Below are 26,078 nucleotides of genomic sequence, written 5' to 3' on the forward strand. Positions count from 1 at the left end.
AGAAGATGTGCAAGAGGAAGCACATGGACTCAACCGAGGTGTTCTTAACAGAAGACACAGATTATGATGATGGTGAAGGATTCCCATGGTCACCTCCTTATGATGTCTCCTTTGGAGACATCTTGGAAATGCTAAAGCAGAGAGGTGACTGGAAGCCCCCCAACCCTTCATCTGAGGAGTCTGTGTTCCTGCAGGCTTTTTGCGCCCGGCCTTCTACCTCTTGGGTGACCCTGCCTGTCGATGAGCTCATCCAGCTCATCGTGCAGTGTGCTTGGAAGACCCCTGATTCCATTGAGGTGATCTAACACCTAAGTGGTTTGGAATGTCACATCTCTACCAGCCTACATACATCATTGTTTATGTATGCAAGAAAAACTATGCAACAGAAGGTGACTACTTACAGGTTTTGTGTTCTACATACTGTATGTAGAGTAGGCTTCAGATGGGTAGAAAAGTTAAACAAAAGTTGAAGAAGGGGTCTGCTCACATGTTCTGAAGGTAGCATGTAATCTGCATTAACAGGAATGGAAATATTTCCAAGGACAAGGCTTACTTACATTGTACTACAGTTTAGGAACCATGAGCATTTGCCAAATATTTGGAAATGTAATTTGAACTATTTGCAAAAAATGTAGGGTATAAACAAAATTCCATTAAATTACTTGGTAAATATTTCCGGAGTTTTGCAGCCATGATGAACAAGCTATGGTCAGTACAGAAAAGTCTACCTATAGGGGTGTGGGAGTACATGATGAGTGTAGAGGTCTCTGTTTATAAGTTTATTAACAGTAGCTTTCAGTTTGAATATCATCTTTAGCTCCAAGCACCTCCTACAAATAAACAACTTATGTGGTGATTTTATTTGATGTCAGAAGGCTGTCCTTTGTGAGCACCATAGAGTATGTACACATTATATTTTGAAAAAAAAAAAAATAGTTCACAAAAATTAGGTTTTGTTCATTGAGACTAAGGCATAGTGTCATTTTTGATGGCATGTAACTCGGGATAAATTCTGAAGTAAACCTGTATACATTCCAGTACAACAAGCAGATTGTTTGTTGCAGCTCTAGCCTTTCTTAAAATTTACAATCTACTGAGAAGTAATTATAATTTGCAGTGGCAACCTATTTCACTGACAACAGCTACTGCAAAAATATTTTATTAAATATCATCAAATGGCGAATGTGGCAGCAGAAACTAATTATTACATAAAATAACATATTTCACTCCACCATGTCTATAGTGATTGACAGTTCTGCCACTTTGTCCACAGAAATTGTGTAGCACCTCTGCTACATTGTCTATACCTCCAGATGCAGTGTTACTCAATAAGAACTGGGAAGATTTGATGATACTGAGAAATCTCATACATAACTGCACTAGTTCCTTGTGACCTGTAACGAGTAAGTAGGTGATAGTCGCCCTACCACATTCAAACACTGGCAGCCGGTGTTAAATAGTGTCTGTGTATCTGCCACTTGTTAGAATTTAGTATACAGAGCTTTTGGGTGTGTACCACATAAAATGGTACCCTGTCTCGATAGTAAACAAGCAGTTAGAAGAAGTGATGGAATGTCCTTTTAACAGTCTCTTTATTCCGCTCTTCATTCCTTTTCTCTCCCTTCATTTATGTCTTTCTCTCAACAATGCATTAACTGAAACATAGTCAGATACGCAACTACAAAATCAAAAGGTGCGCCTACCATTTGGTTAGTGATAGTTGGTGGCATGCTAACTTGCAAGTCACAATTTCCTTAATACAGCAGACCTAGATGCTTTTATATTATTGTTGTATTATGAAATCACAGTTAGGTGAATAATTTTTTACCCTTTTCTAATTATTCATTGAGTTTCTCTTTTACCAGTTGTTGTATAATTTAGTAGTTGGTAGCCCCACACATCTGGCATTGTCACTACTGATACATACATTTCAGTAGGTTTGTTGAGTTTAGATCATCCATTTTGCTATTGGCAGGTTACATGCACATTCTAGTGGTCTGGTAAGAACCCTGTATTCTAAATATCATCATACCTCTTAACCTCTTAAAGCAAGAAATCTGGACAAAGCTACAAATAATAGGATCACATAGGCCCAAAAATAGGGTCACTTTTTAAATATTGCTCTTACAAACTAAGAAATTTGATAAACTAACAGGTTTTGCAATGGCATGAATTTTCAGAAGGCTATAAAGTCTGAAACTCAAATGTCTGCCATTATTTTCTGATGTCAATCTTCAAAGATTTGCCAGTGATTTGCTAGAAAAACACAATTTTATGAGCAACAGTTCAAAAATTTGAGCCAAAAATCTGGACATACTGTGAAAATCAGGAAAGTTGAGAGGTATGATTGCTGTGCTTTGTTGCAGAATATGATTCTGGCATAGTGGTCCTGCTCACAATGTTCTTCTTAAGGAGAGTCAAGATTGTTCAGTGTATATTCTTACAAGAATTTCTTCCTTGTGAATATAATCAGCAAATTCAATGAACTCTGTACTTCAATGATGTACTGTACAGTTCTAAATACAAATATACTGCTAAATAATACATGTTCTTCTTCTTAACATTATAAACATACTGATCATAGTAAGTGGTACACATATCTTTTTTTCCTGCCTTGAGGAACCAGTGCATAATGGCCAGGAAAACACCACTATCAAAACCAAGAAGAACTGAATCTTCACAGTAGAAAAATTACTTTATTTATCACAGTAATCAGAAACTATGGTATATATTTTACATAGATGATGTGATAATAAAACAGGCAGGTTAAGTCTATAAAGTAAAACATCAGATGTTTAACATGAGTCTCTGGTTGCACAGCATCTGTAGGGGCTAAAAACTTGTTAGACACCCATCTGCATACACTTATTAATGTATAAATGATGCAGACTATATGTTATTTACGTTTCCTATATATTAAAGCAGCACTCCAATCCATTAGCCGTGCCTTTTTAATTTTTGTTCATATGTTATGAATAAAGAAACAATATAAAATATGCATTCTGAATACTTGTTCATTTTCTTTATTGCAGCATTTCCAGAGTGGGTTCAGCATATCAATAACACTGAAAGAGACATAGGAAGTGAACTGGTGTGGACGTGTATAGCGAAGGGAATTCCTGAGCCCTCTGTCACATGGTGGAAAAATGGAAGACAGGTATTACTTAAAATTTAACAGTCGTATGGTCACTGTGTTATTTTAATGTCCATTTTGATTGTGACATAAATAGGATATGTTGGGAAGACCAATATGATTCTCAAATAAATCCCATTCTCTGGAACAGGCTACACTGTTGATGTGTGTACAGATCAGCAGTGGAGATACCACGGGGTGTGTACAGAGCAGCACTGAGGACACAATAAGTTTGTACAGAGCAGCACTGGGACACTATGAGGTAGGTACAGAGCAGCACAGGAACACTATGAGGTTTGTACAGAGCAGCACTGGGACACTATGAGGTAGGTACAGAGCAGCACAGGGACACTATGAGGTGTGTACAGAGCAGCACTGAGAACACAATAAGGCGTGTACAGAGCAGCACTGAGGACACTATGAGATGGGTACAGAGCAGCACTGGGACACTATGAGGTTTGTACAGAGCAGCACTGGGACACTATGAGGTGTGTACAGAGCAGCACTGGGACACTATGAGGTGTGTATAGAGCAGCACTTAGGACACAATAAGGTGTATACAGAGCAGCACTGAGGACACAATAAGGTGTGTACAGAGCAGCACTGAAGACACTATGAGGTGTGTACAGAACAGCACTGGGGGCACTATGAGGTGTGTGTAGAGCAGCACTGGAGATACCATAAGGTGTGTACAGAGCAGCACTGAGGACACAATAAAGTGTATACAGATCAGCACTGGAGAGACTATGAGGTTTGTACAGAGCAGCACTGAGGACACAATAAGATGTGTACAGAGCAGCACTGGAGACACTATGAGATGTGTACAGAGCAGCACTGAGAACACAATAAGGTGTGTACAGAGCAGCACTGGAGACACTATGAGATGTGTACAGAGCAACACTGAGAACACAGTAAGGTGTGTACAGAGCAGCACTGGAGACAGTATGAGGTTTGTACAGAGCAGTACTGGGAACACTACGAGGTATGTACAGAACAGCACTGGACACAATAAGGTGTGTACAGAGCAGCACTGGAGACACTATGAGATGTATACAGAGCAGCACTGTGGACACAATCAGGTGTGTACAGAGCAGCACTGGAGATACCATGAGGTGTGTACAGGGCAGCACTGGGGAGACAATGAGCTGTGTACACAGCAGCACTGGAGATACTATTAGGTGTATACAGAGCAGCACTGGGGACACTATGAGATGTGTACAAGACAGCACTTTAGTCACTATGAGGTGTGTATAGAGCAGACACAGTAGTGAAGATGAAAACACAAACTCTGAAAAATAAAAGTCTTCTCGGTTGACCAATACTCTGCTTTATTGTAATAAAACAGTAAAAATAGAACCCAAATAAAATTAAGCACTTTGCGTTTAGCACCTTGGTTAAACTTCTTCAAATATAAGACATAGTTAAAATCCATTCTTTTAAGTCAATGCATAATAAGTTCAATTAAGCATGTGATCAAAACCAATTAACTTTTAAAACACTATAAACATAAAATGAAACAAATCTAATCAACTGTGTAGCACTCAGTCTTGTGTATATGAAATGTTATTTTTATGTATTTATAACGAAATGTGCAAAATACGCAAAACAAGTTTATAAAAATTGTATAGAAATATATATATATATGTTGCTTGAAAATACACTGTATATGACCATACTAGCAATACATAAAATAAAATAACTAGACTAGCCTAAAGTAGGAGTTACCAATTTCATGAACCTAACAGCTAAGATTGATAAAGACTCGGGAGCAAACTATCCTACCTGTATCATAATCACTTCTCCAGACTTTTCAATTTCAGGACACAAGCTAAGGAACCAACGTCATTCAAACCTGGAGGACAGGTAGCATTTACTCTTAGCTGCCACATTATTTCAAGTTTCCCTAAGAGAAGAGAGATGGGACCACCTCATATGTCCATGGGAACATAATCAATAGCCCTAAATTTAAATTTATGAGATGGACATTCAATACAGTGATGAACTAGGGTGTTTTCCTCCTTGTTTTTATTGATACTATATATGTGCTCATACACATGTAATCTCAGTTTACGGTCTGTCTTGCCAATGTAAAAGGCTGGGCAAGTTTGACATTGGGCCACATATATCACCGACCTGGAATTTCAGTTAAGTCTGTGTTTAATTTTAAATTTTAAGGCACCAATTAAGAACCACTGCCCACTTAAAAGAATGGATTTTAACTATGTGTTATATCTGAGGAAGTTTAGCCATGGTGCTAAACAAAAAGAGCTTAATTTTATTTGGGCTCTGTTTTTACTGTTTTATTACAATAAAGTGGAGTACTGGTCAAAGGAGAGGACTTTTGCATGTATAGAGCAGCACTGGAGACGCTGTGAGTTGTTCGTCCATTACAGATGAGCATCGCATTGGTTACTACATTGCACATAGTAAGGAATATGTAGTGCTGGGGAACTATACTGTAGAGCAAGGGCACACAGTGCAACAAACTGCATGACACATGTGTAGCACAACTGATACTGGTTTTCAAGTAAGAATCAATATGTGTACTTAATTCACCATATGTGTATGCACCCATTCATTCAGATGCAAACAGGCACACACATGCCCACACAAAAGGATTGTTGTTGAGATACCTAACAAAATCAAACACATGGTCCTTATCCCCACGCCACACCATCCAACAATCATCTAGATACCTTCTCCAGATGTCCAAGTCATTAATATGCAAATTATGATATACATCATAAATAAATGATTGCTCAGAAAATCCCATAAATAGGTCAGCATATATGTGAGCAAAAGAAGCCCCCATTGCCGTACCTTTGATCTGCCAATAAGGTTGTCCATCAAAATAAAAAATGTTTTTGCACAGCACATACTCAGTAAGTTTAACAAGAAAATTGTTGAAACCAGTGGAATATAGTTCAGATTTGCTCAACCAATAAGAGCTTGCAGCTATACCGGCCTCGTGAGGGATGCTTGTGTAAAGAGATGACAGATGTAAAGTACATAACCACCAATCCGCTTCCAATTGTGAATCCTGAATAATATTAAGAAATTCTGTGGTGTCTTGTATCCTTGATCTAACATAAGACAAAAGCGGTTTCAAATAGTACATGAGGAAAGCGGAAAGTGGTTCCATAAGAGAACCTCTCCCAGAAACTATGAGTCTACCTGGGGGGTTAGTAGGCTGTTTATGGATTTTAGGAAGAAGATATAAATATTGGGGCATAGGTTCAACCACTTTAAGTTGTTTGCAAACCTGTCTGCTAATAATACCTTCTTCTGTCACTAAATCCAAGAAAGAGTCTATCTGTGCCTTAAAGTTAGGTATAGGATCCACAACCATCTTAATATAAAAACGGGCATCTGACAGCTGTCTATAAGCCTCATCCTTATATCTGCTGTGATCCATGACAACTACACCACCCCCCTTGTCAGCTGGAGTAATGACAATGTCATGATTGAGTTGAAGCTCAGTTAATGCATATCTCTCTGCTTGGGTAAGATTATTGGTGATAGGTTGGTATCTAGTGGAAAAATGTAAGTCTTTAATGACACATTCCTTAAAAATAGAAACATGTTTATGCATAGGTGGTACAAAATCTGATTTGCCAAATTTGAAACCGGTAGATCTTTGAGTAGAATCATGGTCTGAAAAAAGTATTTTAAGATTAAGCAATCTGCAAAAATCATTAACATCATTTAGCAAACTGAATTCAGAAACAGGTGAAGTGGGGACAAAATTAAGACCTTTATTAAGTACTTGATTATGTACAGGTGATAATTCAAAAGATGAAATATTATGTACATTATTCACTATTTCACAATCTGTTGTAATAGAACCTGTAAACTGAATGTTCCTGTTTCTGTTTCTATGCTTTCTGCCCCCACTGCATGTCTTGTGTCTAAAGGGTCAGACTGTTTTCTCTTAGCAGCAGGAGACCCCTGGTGTGAAGGGACATCATAGTCTGTAGCAGAGGAAGTTTCGTCCTCTGACATAATGCTAAAGGAAGATTCTGTCCTTCTTAATATTGATCTAGGCCTTTTTCTACCCTGATTGTTTTTGCTAGCTCTGTCTGTGAACCTAACATTCTTAGATGTAACAAATGGTTTGCCTTTGTCATAGTCCGACAAGTCTCGATTAAATTTGTCTGTTTTTCTCTTGATCAATTGTTGTTCCAAATTAGCCAAATCTTTTGCTAAACCAGAATTTATAAGCCTAGCCAGAGTGTGTTTGGCTTTCACCACCCATTTTAAATTAATTTTGCTATGCCCTTTTTCGAGGTTAGTATACTGTGCCTCTGTCTAACAGTGACACAGATGTGATACCCGGGATAAACCTACGATCTCCCATCCACTCATCAAGATTCCTCTTGAAGAGAGTCAATGAGGGACTCTGCCTAACCTGGACTGGGATTTTATTCCAGAGTGAAGGGAGCCTCTGGGTTATGAATCTGTCCCACCAGCATGTCCTATTTATTTCAGTGCTGAGGTTCAAGTTTCTCGAGTGCGTAGCTCAATGGGATTTGGATTTTCTGAGGTGCAGCATGTCCATTAATTCTGGGTTGGACATGGCTTTATACGTCAGGCACAGATCACCTCTGAGCAGGCGGTATGCCACTGAGTAGAGCTGGAGTTTCTTTAACCGGGCAGCATATGGCATCTGTTTGAGCCCTTTGATCCTCTTGGTGAGGCACTTTTGGGGTCTTTCCAGTTGCTGCAGGTGTCTGGTAAGGTACATCCCAAAAGGGGCATTGTACTCAATTATGGGCCTGATGAGGGTTGAGTAAAGAGGCACGATGACCTCCCCTGATCTAGATGTGAATCCCTTCATGATTAGGTGGGCTATATAAAATGTTTTTCTAACCACTTTGGCCACGTGGTTGTCAAATAAGAGATTGCTATCAACTTGGGTCCCCAGGTCCCTAATTACTTCTTCTGTACTTAATGGATTACCACCTATGTGGTAATTTGTGGGCACTTTGTTTTTGCCAAAGGGGATGACTATACACGTTTTGGCATTTAGCTTGAGGCCATGGCTCTGGCACCAGTTGTCTGTTTCTATGAGGCCCTTTTGGTGGATGCTTGTGTCGGCTGGAGTGTCGATTATGGCGCCCAGTTTGCAGTCATCTGCAAACTTGGTCAGCCACAGTCCTTCCATGTTGGCCTGTACCTCCGAGAAATATATACCATACAAGAGAGGTCCCAGGACTGAGCCTTGTGGGATGCCACTTGTAACTGGTTTGGAGTCTGACATGGCTCCAGCAATTCTAACAATGTGGGTTCTGTCCTTGAGCCAGTTTGCAACCCATCTAGTGACATAGGGGTTTATATTTAAGCTGGTGAGCTTATCTATAATGCCTGAGTGGGGTATTGTATCGAAGGCTTTTGTGAGTCCAGGTAGGCTGTGTGGACCACCTTCCCCTCGTCAATGGCCTTGGTGACTGTTTCAAAGAAATCAACCAGGTTTAAGAGGCAGAATCTGCCCTTAACAAAGCCAAACTAGGTAGGATCCAGTGTCTGTAGGTCCCCAATATCATTATTTATGAGGTCCATGATGATCCTTTCCATAGCTTTGCAGACCAAGCTAGTCAGGCTTAAGGAACGATAGATTCCAGGATCCATTGAGGCACCACCTTTGTGGAGAGGGACCACTGTTGCTGTACGCCACTCATTGGGTACATATCCTGTAGTAAGGCTGAGATTGAACAGTAGTTTTATGTTTGGGTTTAGCTCTTCTTGGAGTTCATGTAGAACGCAGCCTGGGACACCGTCTGGTCCCATTGATGCTGTGTTTTTTGCTTTGGAGAGGGCAGCTCTTACCTGAGCATCTGAGATGTCAGGGGGGCAGCACTCTGCTGGGATAGATATTTGCCCTTTTGGTGGGGGGGGGGAGTTTGCGCTGAACCTGTCAGCTAGGATGTTGGCAATGTCTGTGGGTTTGATGTATTTTGTGTCATTTTGGACTAATTCTGAGCACATCTGGGAATTCCCACCCAGGTTCCTAACATAACTAAAGAAAGCCTTGTGATTATCCTTAGTGTCCTGTGCAATATTTCTCTCGAAGCTGGCCTTAGATGATTTTATGAGTGCCCATAGTTTTTTGCTAATACTGATCAGAGATGCCTTCCCTTTTTGGGATTTTGCTCTATCATGTAGTAGTTTCCTCCTTCTGTTGTATAGTTTGTTTATGGCTGGGGTCCACCAGACAGGACATCTGCCTTTGGAGGATTGGGACTTGGTTTTATTTGGGATTGCATGATCCATGCATTCCTGAAGGTGTTCATAGAATGCGTTTATAAAAGATTCTGCAGTCTGGGCCATATTTTCCACAGGCCTGGGGGCTTTGAAGTATTCCACCTTGGTTTTGAGGAGTGTGAAATTTGCTTTAGAGAAGTTTTTCACTGTGGTTTTCAGGGCAGGGGGTGGAGTTGGGATGTGAATATCCAGTGAGATTAGTTTATGGTCTGATCTTACCAATGAGGGATACACTTCTGGTCTGGAGCATAGAGTCCCCATGTTGGTGATGATCAGGTCCAGTATGTTTTCCCCTCTTGTGGGAGTGGTAACAGGTTGTTCCATAGCATTTGAGTTTATAAATTCTAGGAACCTTTGGGCTAGGGTGTTGGATCTAGAGTAATGCTCCCAGTCTATGTTTGGGTAGTTGAAGTCACCCAATATAATGGTGTTCGGAGAGACCTTCATATTTTCCAGTGTTCTCAGGAAGGCTGAGTGGGGTTCCTGGGTTTGGGAGGGTGGTCTGTAGCAGGCTATAAACTGGAAGGCAGTTTTACCCACTGTTAGTTGCACATGGATAGTCTCTGATGCTTTGTGCTGTGCCACCAACCTGGAGGTGTGGGTATCTTTGATGAATATTGATACTCCCCCTCCTTTTGTGGTTCGGTCCAAGTTTTGGGGCCAAAAAGCATGGTATGAGGTATAACCTGGTAGTGCTGGGGTGCTCTCGGGAGCCTTGAACCAGGTTTCTGTTACTGCACAGATATCGATATTCTCCATGCTAAGGAGAGTTTCGAGTGCATGCATCTTGAGGTTTAGACTTCTGGCGTTGAGTAGCATTACTCTTAGTTTCTTATCCCTTGTGATACCTATGGAGGTGGGTTTGTCTTTTGAGCCTTGCCTAAAAAAGGCACTATGGGGGTAGCAAGAGCCTTTGCCAATATCTGAAAGCCCAGGGGTGACAGGTGCAAGCCGTCCTTAGCGAAGCATCGTGGCTTGTCGAGCATGTCATCCCAGGTTGACAGACATTGGATCCCCTTTGAATGACACCAATACTTAAGCCAGTTGTTGAAATTGATCATCCTGTCTTCATATTGTGGCATCATTCTTGGTGAGAGTAAGATGCTACTCAAGGTCAGGGTCATACCAGCCTGGGCTACATGCTCAGAGAGCTCATCTATGTCTCTTTTCATGTAGTCCAGGGAGGTACGTCTCAGGTCATTCACACCAGCATGGACAATGACTGAGTCATATTTGTACTTGCCTTGGAGTGACCTGAGTGCTTGTGTTATGTGGCGGATCCTAGCACCCGACAAGCAGCTCACCGTGACCTTCTCCTTGTTCAGCCTGGTGAGCGGGATGTCAGTGTGCCTGATGATAGAGTCACCTATTACAAGTGTATCAGGTGTGTTGTTTAGCCTTAAGGGCTGTGACTGTTCGGCACACTGGCTTTGTGAGCTATGTGTTGCACGTGTTTTGTTTTGGGGTAGTGGTTGCTTGGGTGTCTGCTTTGGAGGTCTCTGCTGCTTAGGCAGATTTTTATTTAGAGACTCCGAGTATGTTTTTGTGTGTTTATGTGTTTGGTTTGCTGTCGTGGTAGGTCTATGTGAGACTGGAATTGCAGTGAGTGTGGTTTCCTTCTCCTCCTGACTGGTTACGCCAGTACTGAGTTGAGAGAGCTTAACCTCCAGTTTGGCTATATGGTTGCATCTCTCGCATGTGTTGGAATTTGTTGGGAGGAGGAGAGGGTTGTCTGTGTACATGAGGCAGTTGTAACATTGCCTCAAGATTCCCAGATTCACCAGCTGGACCAGAGAGGAGATTGACAACTGACCTTTGGACATGCTAGAGTAGTATTGGGAATTCCTTTATAATTGAAAAAAAGGGCCACTGGGGAACAAGGTACTCAAGGGGAGTTTGTGAGGGTGTAGTGCTTTTAATTTTTTAGTGCTGACTTATATAATACTTATATAATTGCTTTAGTGAGCAAGTGCCAGGTAACTTAAATGCAGTGTGTTACAGGTAACTTAAATGCAAAAATGACAAACAGTAACTTTCTTTCAAGTGAAACAAGGAAATAAGTACAGTAAGCAATGCAGATATCTCTAGGGATCCACAGAAGCACTGAAAAGCCGCATTTTAGGTAGAATTAGCGTTTCAGGGAAATAACAAGCAAACAAACAACAAGCATACAAACAAAGCTAGATTCAGCAGGCCTGGATCTAGTCTATGCTACAGCAAACAAGGTGTACCAATTTCAGTAAGAAACAGTTCAAATATGCAGGCACTATAAGCCTTTAACCAGAAATTCCCAGCTCAGAAGGGCAGAGTCCAGCCTCTCCTCCCACAAGAGTGCAGACCACGAACCATCTTAATGTAAAATAACTGGCCTGAAGCCCAAGTGCTTAAACCAGAACTAATACACTTTTAAAATAACAGACACTGAGCCCTCAATCAGCAGTTCCCAACTTAGAAGGATGTAAGCTACTTGTCCTGCCACCACAGTGCAGGCCACAAACCTTCCTAATGTAAAACAACTGGTCTGAAGCTCAAGTGCGTAATCCAAAAGACTTAGAATGATAGCTACACTTTAATCAAGTTACTACCAAGCAGTAATAAATACAATTGAATACTTTAAAGAATGCCTGGATTAGTGCTTAAGTTATACAAACAAAGCTAGATTCAGCAGGCCTGGATCTAGTCTATGCTACAGCAAACAAGGTGTACCAATTTCAGTAAGAAGCAGTTCAGATATGCAGGCACTATAAGCCTTTAACCAGAAATTCCCAGCTCAGAAGGGCAGAGTCCAGCCTCTCCTCCCACAAGAGTGCAGACCACAAACCCTCTTAATGTAAAATAACTGGCCTGAAGCCCAAGTGCTTAAACCAGAATTAATACACTTTTAGAATAACAGACACTGAGCCCTCAATCAGCAGTTCCCAACTTAGAAGGATGTAAGCTACCTATTCTGCCACTACAATGCAGACCACAAACCTTCTTAATGTAAAACAACTGGTCTGAAGCCCAAGTGCTTAAACTAAATGGCTTAGAATGAGTTACACCAAGCAATAATAAATACAACTGAGTACTTTTAAGATGACGCAAAAGCAAAATAAAGTAGGAAGAAACACAAATACAGTAAAAGCAGATACATTTTTTTTTTCTTGGAGTGAGCAAATGAGATGGGCCCAGGAGTTACAGGACAGAAACAAGTGCAAATGCAGGCCTTCAAATCAGAAAGTTGAGAGAGATGGAAGACCGCCCAAATGGCCAATAACTACAAATTCTGGGCCAGAACCACTCCTTATGTGGTAGACAGGTTACCTAATGCTTACCACTCCCACTGATAAGCTAGAAGGCTTCCCTCCAACACAGAAAGGCTTGGGGAGCTCGGAAGCTTACAGACATTCCTGGATACAGCAAATCTGTATCTGGAACACTAATTACAGGAAAGGTAGGAAACAGGCTTACAATTTTTTTTTTTCACTGTATGAGAGGTGGGTTTTCCCTAATGATTGGGGTTGGCATAATGGTTAAGGTCTTCACATGCTAGACGCAAAGTACAAGGGTTGAGTCTGACCTCAGGTCATTGGCTAGGCTTAAATTGGCCTTTTGGGACAGTTAGCCTAGTATTCCTCTATGGACTGACGTTTTATTGTATCACTATCATTGCTAATACAAAATGGAGTGTGCTACTGCCAAGTTTGAAGGACCTGTTAAGAGTATCGGACTATCAAGATATGAAGGTTGCAGGTTTTTTTGTAGTGGATACTTTTACTGAATAAATTAATGTATTATTTATTCATTTATTGGCATTTGTTTACTGGGAAAGTCTGAATGAGCAGTGCCCTTTTTCAGCAGGGGATCAGGGAGAAAAGTTCTATTATACAAACAAACACAATTTGCATTGTTTAATAATTTATAGAGTCGGTTTCATTCATGTCGAAATTGTTGATTAAAAGTAACATTCACATGGGCTGTATATGAATATTTTTTAATGCATAGATGCATATGCAGTGCAGTATCATCGGCATGCATAGATTATATATAACAATATTTGTCAATATCAAGACTTTTCATTCAAAATTTAGAGCTTAAGAAAATAAGATAATGAGAGAGAATATTCCCCAAAAAAGGAAAGCGTGGATGAGGTACACAGAGGTTTACTTTTTTACTTTTCATTTAAATATTTTCCCTTCCTTACCAAGTTTGTCTAACTGCAGAGTTGATATACTGATTGACTGGGGGTATAGAGGCATACCCTCTCATTGAGAGATGCTGAGAACTTAACCCCTGCAAAAAAAAAAAAAAAAAGAATTTTGTATATGTTTGCAACCTTAGTAGCATCAATGTTTTGAGAGTATAATCTCCCAAGAATTTAGGTCTTATAGTTTAGATTAAGCTTATGTTAGCTAACTAGCAGACATGTAGTCAGAGTAAATTCAACATATCTTTTTTGGAGCCAGAATTGTTAGCCATCTAAAGAGTAATAGATGTCAGTAAACTGTCATTACATGCAGACCACAACACAGATCACTGTAGCAGGCAAGTTCTTGCCTTGGTGACTCCAAAACAGTCAGGCATGGCCATTTCTACTTCCTCAGTACAGTAACATGATGTTTAATCTTTGCTGGACATTTGCAAGAAGCACACTGACTATTTGATGTTGCATGGAGTGTGAGTGGGCTGTACACGTAATGATGTCACTGCATCCCTTTTTGTTTGTATAGGTGGCCTATCTCAATAAACTTCATATAGAATATATGCTTCATAGCTTATGACATTCTGCAGGTTGCCAGCACATTGACACATGCAAAGTTTATCATTTTATTTTGTGAATATTTCTGTATAGTATATCAGTAAAATACATATTGTATATACTGTACCAATGTGACACAGTTCTGCAGTGCACAGGTACTGTACCAACATGTGACACAGTTATGCAGTGCACAGGTCCAACAAATAATGTCAACATGCTTCTGTGTGGGTCACAGTATATTAGTTTCATAGTACCCCTTTGGCATTATGCTGTGTACTTCTGTCACCCAATGCCTATGTCATGCTAATCAGGTACTACCTTTCTGTCACCCAGCATTGTGGGTACATGCTGTATAGCATGATACAGGCCAGACATATCCCTGCAGAAATCTACACTGTACATAACGACATACCTCATGAAACATCATGTACCTGAACAACCCATAGAGAATGTAAGTATGTTCCCTTACTTTATGTGCTAGCAAGCCTGGCATTTCAATTTGGCTTATATCTCCTTGGTCTAGCAATGGTGGAGATGAGTTGAGGGACATTTTGCTAGGTTGTAGTGAGTGGGCTGCACCAATTTTGGGATACCCACCTGCACAGGTGCCTTAGAGGGACAAATCACTGACTACAGCTCAGATCACCCAATTTTACATAGTAGCTTAGGTGCTTGATGTTAAAGCAGGGAGGGCTGAACATGCCCATCCTAGGGAGAAAAACCGAACATGCCCAGTGACATTTGTGAGTTGGCTGGGTTTCCCCAATGGAGTCTTGGGAAACCACCAATCAGTGTCCCTTGTAAGTGGGTAGTGGGTCCTGCTCACATGAATCCGATATGGAAGTGACATGGGAAACAACACTGATGCTCACTGCATGTCCAACCATAGGATGTCACTTGTGGGAGCAGGGATATTGATGAAACAGTCAAAATCCAAATAGCCTCTGATGGCTGATTACATGATGGCCTCTCCTGGTCAACACTAGCCCATGTGAGGATGGGCTGAATAGGGAGGGGTGATTATTAGCAGGCTGGGGGGAAAACTGTCCAAAATAATTGTGGAATTCCAAATGAAAACACACCATCTCTCAGTAGTTATGCACAGCCATTTTCTATACCACTAGTAGTCACTGTTTTTGGTGGTGCAACATTCAACATATGCATATACAATGTCTCAGTAAGATAGAATGCTCTGCAGAATTCCACTTAGAGTTCATTCATCTGCGAAACATGGCATAGTAGGCTATCCTATTCATAGTATTCATTGGGCACGTTCTTGGTGATACCATCGCCAGTATTTACAAGTTGTCAGTTAACATAGCAGAACTGTTTCATTTTCCTGTACGTCAGCTCCTGAGTACCTGCTGCGGCACATATTCATACAGTCTGTTGTACCCATCAGCACTGAAGACCTAGTGCCTTATGTGATGCTTACATAGTAGTTTGTCATCCCTTAGATGTTAGAGAATGCTCTGTTGTCTTTCATATGCCACTGCATGCAAGTGAGGATTCATGAAAATCCCTTCACCAAAGGAGACTGGCCATGTCTGAAGTATTATACATAGTAAACAGAATCTGCTATTGGAGAGAATACAGACAGACATATACTTTTGTACTTTAGTGGGATTGTCCAACCTAGTGTCCAGTTCATGGGGGCATGTGCTACCTATGGTGTCAAACATTGCCATAGTGACCCAGTAGTGTTTGGGGAGGTGCCAGCTCTGTTGTTGTAGAGGAATAAAAACTTGACTATGACCCAAGTAGCAGTCATGAGATGAGCAGCTCAGGTACCTACTGAACAAGTAGCAGTCATGAGATGAGCAGCTCAGGTACCTACTGGACAAGTAGCAGTCATGAGATGAGCAGCTCAGGTACCTACTGGAGATGGTGTCGAAGTGAGAGGAGTAAAGCAGCCATTCTCACTCACCTCTTTCTCAGGGGAGAGGGGGCAGGCATGTGCCCTGGACACAGATAGTGCATTGATTTCCCTGGTGGAGGCTAAAGAAGTGTAAACAATATCCTTGTCTGAGGAAGTGATGATGATTTGCTGGCTTACTTCACTCACAGAAGTGAGTGACTAGTTCCCTAGAGATATGCCCATTGCAAGCCCTTAAGGGCAATGCTCACTGGGCATGTGCAGGATGTTAGAAAACTTCCTGGTGGCTGACTGACTGATCTCCTCTTGGTCAGCTGTCACCCATTTCTCCAGTTAAAAAGAACAAATGGGCCAATGATACAAGAGAGGAATGTTGACTGGTAGGCAGGAGACCACTGGGCCAATGATACAAGAGAGGAATGTTGACTAGTAGGCAGGAGATCACTGGGCCAATGATACAAGAGAGGAATATTGACTAGTAGGCAGGAGACCACTGGGCCAATGATACAAGAGAGGAATGATGACTGGTAGGCAGGAGACCACTGGGCCAATGATACAAGAGAGGAATGTTGACTAGTAGGCAGGAGATCACTGGGCCAATGATACAAGAGAGGAATGTTGACTAGTAGGCAGGAGACTACTGGGCCAATGATACAAGAGAGGAATGATGACTGGTAGGCAGGAGACCACCAATATAGTCCAAAAAAGTATTCAAAGAGGTCTTGGCCGGTAAGAATAAGAATAGTGCACTTCATACAGAATATGGCTCAGGATGTCATGCCTCGGCTGGAAGTGTAGCACTTGTACAGTGAATTATTCCTGTCCATCATTACCAATACAACTTTTCCTTCCATCTTTTGTTCTTCTTTGCTTATATGTGCTGGATCATGTTGACATTTTCTGTCTGCAGGCATGCTTGTTCTTGCTGTCCTGTGTGAACTGTTTTTGGACTGTACGCACGTGAAGGACATCTTCATTTACATTGTGGTTTATACCCTTTTCCTCGCTGCATTTAGTAATGTATTTCATTGCCCATGTTTGCTTTAGCTTCACATTTGTATGCTTGCTAGAATTGCATGAACTACATTTTACTGCATAGCTGTTACTCCATTATACATTTCACTGCACTTATGTGTGCTGTCCAGTTGTCAACTTTTGCTTTATCTTCCTCATTTACCATGATGTTTGCATTACTGTATATATCTAGATACTGGCATCAGGCGTTCCCTATTAATTTTTGCCAGAGAAACATTTTGTATAGTTGCATGTCTGTTAAGCACTGTAATTAATAAAAATATTTCTTGTACAGGAAAGTGCATCATATGAGCAGGAACATGCAAATGATAATAATATCGATGGCTAAATTTATGTGTTAAAATATCATTAATTTATTCATAATTTCATTACTTTTCCTTTTTTTAAACATTTTATTGATTTTCATGAAATAAAACAATACAAGAATTATGATATATAAATATGCACAATATATGTCTTGAAGACATCATAACATGGAACAATAACTATTTACAATGTCCATAACAGACATAATGTCATTACTGTGATTGCATTTTATCTAGTAGTTTTTCATGCTTCAACCAAGTTCATTTCTTATGTGTTATCTTGGTAGTTCTTTCTGAAATAGTTTGCAACTCTCTGTTGCATACAAGTTTAGCTAATAGCAAAAAATCTGTAAATGATAGGATTTTTTTACACTTCCAATTTGACGTAATGATTTTTCTTGCAATTGCAAGCAAGGACCAAAAAAGGTGCACCTGTATTTTAGGGATATGTGTTGGTATCAGTCCACTGAACAGTGAAAATGAGTCAGATACTTCACACTTGTCTGACCACAATGCTTTTATGAAATTTCTGAACTCTATCCAGAATGGAGTTACTATTTTACATGTAAGAAACATGTGTACCCAATCTGCACAACGTATTTCCTCACATCTCCAGCATTTATTAAGATTACTTTTTTATATCAAGTCCATCTTATGTGAGGTAATAAAGCTCCTATGGATGTATTTCCAAGTGAATATTTTCCAAGAAGGGGATGACGTTGTGCTACTAATTGATCTAAGTACTAATTCTTTATCACTGTCTGGAAAAATTGATTTGTTTATTCTCTCTATGAAATTCCATAAAGAGTCCTCTAGGATTTGCATATTGGTTCTTAAAGATTTATAGATACTTGACAATGATAGAATATTATTAACTTGCAAAGTGTTTATTTCACAAAGAAGAGAAAGAATTTTAGGTAAAGATTTGTGCTGCTGATAAGACATATTTTGAATTCATTAACTATGTATTCTTTAAATATTTGTATGTTCAACCAGTTGTGCTTTATATTATATCTGGCCATAAGAGAACATGGTTCATGAATATTATTATTGCAGAGAAACTGGTGCCAGAAAACTAAGCCATTTTCTTCCATTACTTTTATTTTAGATACATTGAAAGAGTCCAGACATTTCTTTATGTATGCTATGGGAAATATTAAAAATATTAAGCTTTTTGTTTTATGATTTTTGTTTACTATCTTTTTTTAAAATTATCTAATATATAATTAGTGAAAAGAGAATTGTTTTTATTCTTATTGGTATTGTAGAAATGTTATTTGACAACAAGGAAGATTTTTTTTTATTTTCTGAGTACATGTTATTGTCATTATTTGTGTTTATGTCAGATAATAAAATACTTACATGGAGATTTTTCCAATTAGAACTATATTTGAAGTTTAACCATTGGCTCATCACATTAAGTATGGTCGATTCTGCATAAAGTTCTAAATTTGGGAATGCTATTCCCCATCTTTCCAGCTTCTGTAGTGCCAAGCATGGCTGATTCTTGGCTTTTGAGGAAACCATAGGAAATTTATTGACATAGAATTTAGTTGCTTCATTAACTTTTTGGATGGGAGGCAATTAAAGTTTGGAAGTAGAACAAAATTTTGGGTAATATGATAATTTTTTATTAATGACAGTCTTTCTTCTATCGTGAAATACATTTTCTTCTATCTATTTAAAAATTCCTTAACTGTGAATAATAGATATTTGCAATTTGTTTTCAAAGTATTATTCTAGTTTGACTTTATGTATATTCCTAATTACTTAATGGTGTCATTTGCTCAGTTAAAATTGTTGTGTTTTCTTAGTAAAGTGTTTACTTTTTTATTTATTAATAATGTTTCTGTTTTGATGTGATCAAAGCTTAGGCATGAAACCTCTTCAAAACTTGCAGGGATTTTGTTATATGATCTACAGAGGAATCTATATTTCCAGTTGTTAACATGACATCATCCACAACAAGTTGTATTTTTGAAATGTAGCTTGGACTAACAGAAAATCCCTTATATTAGAATTTGCTCTTATGAAGTTAACTGGAGGTTCTACTGATAGGGCAAATAATAAGGGGGAGAGTGGGCAGCCTTGTTTAGTGCCTTTTAGGATGCTGAGCAGACCTGATAAAAAAGCACCAATTTTGATGTATGATATTGCGTTAACATATAATCTGTTAATTATATTGATAAAGTCAGGGGAGAAGTTATATACTTCTAATACTTTAAATAAATAGGACCAATTTATAGAGTCAGAAGCCTTGTTTAAGTCTAGGCTAATAATTGATAGTTCTTTTTTTTCCTGTTAGCATGATCTACTAAGGAAAGAAGCCTGATAACATTGTCTTTACTCTTCTATTTAGGCTGATGCCTGTTTGATCATCACCTGTTATGGTAGGCATCAGTTGATTTAATCTGTTAGCTAATATTGATGTAAAAATGGTATAGTCCACATTTAATAGTGAAATGGGATGATACGAAGTTACTATTTTGGGGTCTTTGTCCTATTTTAGGATAGGGGAAATCATGGCATATTTCCAGGAAAAGAAGGAACTTGTCTTTTTTCTGAATTCCTCAAAAGCTTGTAAAAGTATCTTTAATATATGGTCTGTGAGTACTTTATAAATTCCTCCTATTAATCCATCTAATCCTGGTGCTTTATTGTTCTTAAGGCTTTGAATCCTCTCTTTTAGTTCACTTAATGTTATTGGTATGAGAAGTTTGGTATTCTGCTCTATTGATAGTCTGTTGCCTATGTTCTCATTTAAGAAGTGATCTTTTGGGACGTTGTTATTAATATTTGGATTTGTGTTATTTATTATTTTGTGATGTTTTCTGAAAGTCTCAAGAATATCTTCTAAATCTGTTACAATTTTAGTTTTATTTTTAGTTTCATCAACAATTTCCCTTATATGTTTAACATTGGTTAAGTTTTTTTGATTTCACAGCTAATCTATGCATGTTTTTTGGGTTAACAGAGTAGGACTGTAATTTGATTCTTTCTAAATTTATTGCATTTCATTATTTTTATGATATGTCCTTTAGTCTCTTCAGAGATAAAAAGATGGAGCTTAGTTTGGCAGTAAAGTGAGTATAAGGCAGAGATAGTAATACTAAGTGGGATGTCGTGGTGCACACTCACTGTAACCACTGTGGACACTTGACTCCACCATGGTGCACATTTACTGTAACCACAGTGGACACTCGACTCGACCATGGTGCACACTCACTGTAACCACAGTGGACATTCCACCATAACCACAGTGGACACTCGACTCGACCATGGTGCACACTCACTGTAACCACAGTGGACATTCAACACTACCATGGGGCACACTTACTGTAACCACAGTGGGCATTCGACTCCACCATGGTACATACTTACTGTAACCACAGTGAACATTCGACTCCACCATAGTATACACTCATTGTAACCACAGTGGATGCTCAATTCTACCATGGTACACTGTCTCTGTCACCAATGCACTGTATGCACAATCATAGGCTATTTAGAAGCTTACCAGTTGACCTGCCAGTACATTTTTCACATGTTGTAGGAAATCAGAACATCCAGCAAAATCTCATGCAAACACATAAAGACATGCAGACTGATTAAACCCTAATTATGTGCTCACTGGTCTTGGTCACATTATTAGACTATACATTTAGTTTGTACTAGCAAAAAAAAAACAAACATGCCTAACCATAAGCATGTTAAATTACAAAGGCACCAATATTAATAAAGATTTGGTAAAGTGTAAAAAAGGAGGATCTATCATTTTCATTTTAAAACAAATTGAAGATACCCTTTCTTGTAAAGATATAGAGAGATATTATTACAGAAATGACACGGCGTGCTGAATACAGTAGCACACGGCATGCTGAATACAGTAGCACACGGCATGCTGAATACAGTAGCACACAGCATGCTGAATACAGTAGCCGGGGCAGCATTTCTACTTTGGAAAAGTGAAACCAATTGCCTAGGATGATTTTATTTGATTAGCAATCCATAAAAGCTGCCTGCTGTATTTAAACTAATGAGAAAGCTTGAAACATGCAAGGCAAGCCACCAAGCACTACCTTTGTTGGGTTAAACCTTCCACTTCCGAACTTATGTATACTACCAACTTTGGAAAAGTGAGAAAGTTCCCCCCAAAAAGTAAACAGCATTCTTGGGGAAATAATTGTTTTGTTCCAATGTGAATGAGCAACTTCTGAGAATCGGCACAAGAAGAAATCCTTCATCTGAGTTGGAATGTCCCAACAGACATCTTTTGCTGTTGACCTGACCTGAGCTGATCTTACCCATGTTGCTGTGGGGCTCAGATGCCTAACCATTTCTCATTTTGGTTGTCCTTGCCCTGACGTGTCCCTCTTCCCTTCATTATGAATGGCGACACTGATATACTGCGTTTTTTTTTTTTCCTCTTTGATTTGGGTTCATTAGGTTATTTAATTTATCACATTTTTTATGTAGGTGCATCTAAATCTGTTTAAAACTGTAACTTACTTCTGTTCCCCCCTTTGCCTTGAAAAGTCTGGGGATAGTGGTAGCTGCCCAAAAGGTCACTGTAAGAGTTGGCTGTGGTTTATCAGATTGAGGGAAAGGCAGAGAGACACAGAGAGAGTGTAATTTTTTTAATGACTAATAAAATGCATAGCAGCTTGTTCCTGAAGTCTGAAAACTAGCATTTGTTTAAATTATTTTCTTAAATGAACTAATTATTTTTGTACTTTCATCTGCATTTGTTCACTTCAACTGTTGAATGAGTTTTCTGTTTGCAGATTGTCTGTTTTCTGCTTCAGTGCCCCTTTGGAAAGAGACTTAGTTGATCTTTGTTAGATTTCAAAATGCCCCGAACTGTGTGCATTAGAAGTGCCGTAACTAGAAAATATATTATCTTCATACTTATTCAGGCCTTTACCTGAAACAAGACTGTTCTGGTGCCACCTTAATTACTAGACCTAGAAAAACTTTACTCAAGACTTCCCAAGCACTCAGTGATATAATTAATCATTTTTGCATTCCACAAAACAAAGGTGGTGTCCCTTATGGTGACTTCAGTTCTGATGCAATATTTTGTATTTTTGATTTTGTTTTCCTTCACAGAACTGGCATATAAAAAGAATGGTATCGTATTGAGGTGGCGGACGTCACCCTCTCAGTACAAGGAAACTGTCCAACTTGATTCTCTTTTGTCCAGATATTCCAGGTATTCGGCACAGGTGTGCCAAAGATGTTAATATAAATCTGCTCTGTATTTATCCATCACACTTCTCTCTCAGGTTTCTGGCATTCTCTTCCAGCATGCAGCTACATAAGATGACATATCTGGGCTGTAGAACTCAAACCCAGGTTTTTTATTCCAATTAAGGAGAGTTGGTGGGTGGCACAGTGGTGTAGTGGTTAGTGCTGTTACCTCACAGCAAGAGTTTCTCCATTTCGATTCTCAGCTGGGGTGCCTTCTCTGCTTAGTCTGCATGTCCTCCCTCATTCATGTGGGTTTTCTCCGGGTGCTCTGGTTTCCTCCCACATTCCAAAGACATGCAGTAGGTGGACTGGACTCTCTAAGTTGGCCCTAGGTGTGAGTATGTAGATGCGAGTGTATGTGTGTTGCACCCTCCAAGGAAGATTGGGCACTGGGATAGCAACCTGAGCCTGTAAAACCTGTAACTGCTATAGAAACAATGACCGCTGAAAGCTGCTCATTGCCCGATGTACCACATGGTGCCCAAACAGTAAAGAGAGAGAGGGAAAGTTAGTAAGACAGCAGTTTGGGGACAAAGTACATAATAATGTGTTTTTCTCATCAATATCTTCAGCTGCCCGTGTCTGTTTCATTGAGGCATACTGACTGACTCCCGTTTTCATTGTAGTATAGGAACAGGAGTATCGGAACTACTCTCCCTGATGGACTAAGGTTAAAACTCATATCATAGTTGTGATGAGATGGGAGTCAACCTTTTTGCAAGGCAGTAACATGGACTGATGATCATGCCAGCTGGCAATCTGATATATACCCAGAATTGCATACTTAATTAAAATGTTGCTTTTTTATCTCTTAAGGTACAGTGATCTCAGAGCTAATTTTAATTTGAAAGTAGTTGCAGAAGCTACAGTCCACTGCATGGGGGTTTACCCAAAAACATAGCTGTGATCTGTGATTTTTTTTCTTTTCATATAAAATTTCTTTTTCAAGTGTATTCCCTGCCTCTGTTCTAAGGGTCCCCCTCACACTAAAATAGTTCAGTGAAAGCTATGTGCAATTTGGAATGGCATGTTTTAAAGATAAACAGATACAGAAACATGCTGGGTTAGTCTTATGCTCATAACAACTACAGTTTATATGTTTAGGCAAACAGTAGATAGCTGAGATCTTAAGATTAAGTATATTCCATTTTTATCAGTTATGTGATTGTACACTGTTTTTTACCAATAATAAATCAGCTGTTTAATTTTTCTCCTTTCTACTTAATACTTGTTTATCTGACCTTGACAACTAAATATTTTCCATTGAAGACTCCATTAGAGATAAGTTTTCTTACAAAACTTAAACGTAGTAATGGACCTCTAGTAACTGCTTACATGTTTTAACAAAGCACCACAATAGCAGTTGCCATTTATTTAAAAAAAATGAAGTTATTTATTGTTTTTTTTTTCTTTTCGTTAGGGTTTCTTACTAATTTCATTCCTCTGTTAAGTCTGCACAACAATGACTTATGCAACGCAGATACGTGTGTATTTAGGAAAATGTGGGATTAAGTTTACCTGTATACCATGGGTCACTCCTACACACATTTTCTGACCATGCATAAATGCACATTTTCTTTTCTTTGTACATTCCTGCTAGTTTCATATACGTACTTATCTACCAGAATGGTTTAAATTATATTTACTGTTTAACAAATAATAAGTCAAAATGTGTTTGATTGTGTTTCAAGTTTGCACTCTTTATCACTTTTCCAGGTAGAATTGAAACAGAATTTACTGGTAATAAAAAAATTGCCCATTTTGGAACATTTTTCCCATTACAAATCTTTTGAATTGCTATCATTATAATCCTTCAGTGTTTACATTCATCAGTTACAGCCTCTTTATGTACACCTAACATCTCTGATTGTGATAAAAATGGCCACAATAAAATATTCTGAATTGCTTTGCACAAATGCAAACTAGTCCTGCATATCTAAACTAATGATTGTTTAACTTAATCATGACAGCAGACTCAGCCACTTTCAGCCATGGACAGACCTTGCACTCAGCAATTATAATCACATTGTTGATGGTGTGCATCTCCGATGCTTGATTGTATTAATGATGATGATAATAATAATAACAATAATAGTAATAATAATAATAATGTAATATAATAATAATAATAATAATAATAATAATAATAATAATAATAATAACAATAATATTAATAATAACAATAATAATAACAATAATAATAATAATAATAATAATAATAATAATAATAACAATAATAATAATAACAATAATAATAATAATAATATTAATAATAATAATAATAATAATAATAATAATAACAATAATAATAATAATAATAATAATAATGTAATACCTGTAATATAATAATAATAATAATAATAATAATAATAATAATAATAGCCACATTAATACAGTTCAAATTTCACATAAACATATAGCAGAAGTAGTAAATACATTAACTTACTTCATGTAAATGCACACTAGTCTTGTAAAGACAGACTAATGACTATTTAAAATAATACTTGAAAAGAGGAAAACTTACTTCTATCCACAGACGGCTTTTACCCCCACCCCCACCCAGCAGTTATTGTCACTTTGTTAACTAAATACACCGCGGACATCTAATTGTGATAAAAATAATTACCCATGGTAATTTGTTTCAAATTTGTTTCACACATACAGTAGTCACAGTATAGTATTCCAGCTTACTTCCTGCATATGTGCACTAGTTCTATAAGACAGAGTAAATACTGTTTAGAATGAACTCATGACAAGAGTATATAAAGAAATGTCCTTATACCTAAACTATAATGTTCCCTTCCAAATTATGTCTGCATTCTAGCACCTATCTCACAAAATCTACAAATTTGGAGATTTGCAAACAACAGAACTAACCAGTGTGACCTATTGAAAAATTGACACCGGTTACTAGTACAAAGTATAGTAATAATGGCTCTCAACATGTTGACTTTAAAAATAATTACCCAGGACATGGCATGCCACTCAAGTCAATCTTTAATATACTAAAAGAACCAACTTATACTTTAAGACATAGTTGGGAAGTTAGCAACACCCCTGCATTCAAAACTGCAATTAGTGAAAAAGCCTTCTGCAAATTCAGACCCAAAACATGGAATCATCTTGTTACTGCAGTCAGATCTCAGTATACTCTCCAGACATTTAAATCCCAGATAAAAGACTTCCTTCATTAGGAATATGCTTACAAATGCTTTTGTGATACAGGGTTATTGTAACATTTCTTTCTCCTTCATCAAACTAAACAAACAACTTAGTGGCCAAATAAAGTTTACCAAAACCAAATTTGATGTAAATTTGGCCTCCCAAGCCAAGGACAACCATAAGGTATTATTTAGCTAAATTGACAACCTCAAAAGCAATACACAATTGTGTGGAGAGCTCATTCTTAATGTAGCCACCTATACTGAGCCAGAAGATGTAGGAAACCTACTGGCCAACAAATTCATCTCCAGCTTTATC

General features: G+C 38.5%; 1 protein-coding gene across 2 annotated transcripts in view; it reads left to right on the forward strand.

Moving 5' to 3' along the window:
• The window catches only part of CNTN1 (contactin 1), a 1,190,489-nt gene that overhangs the window by 815,280 nt on the left and 349,131 nt on the right, over positions 1-26,078 (forward strand). For both annotated transcript variants that reach the window (XM_044087442.1, XM_044087443.1), the window contains one exon: positions 3,033-3,157. In XM_044087442.1, the coding sequence (XP_043943377.1) occupies positions 3,033-3,157 (125 nt within the window). The remainder of the gene's footprint in view (positions 1-3,032; positions 3,158-26,078) is intronic.

The sequence above is a fragment of the Protopterus annectens genome, chromosome 11.part0, assembly GCF_019279795.1.
Source record: "Protopterus annectens isolate FY-2018-M chromosome 11.part0, PAN1.0, whole genome shotgun sequence".
Taxonomy (NCBI): Eukaryota; Metazoa; Chordata; order Ceratodontiformes; family Protopteridae; genus Protopterus; species Protopterus annectens.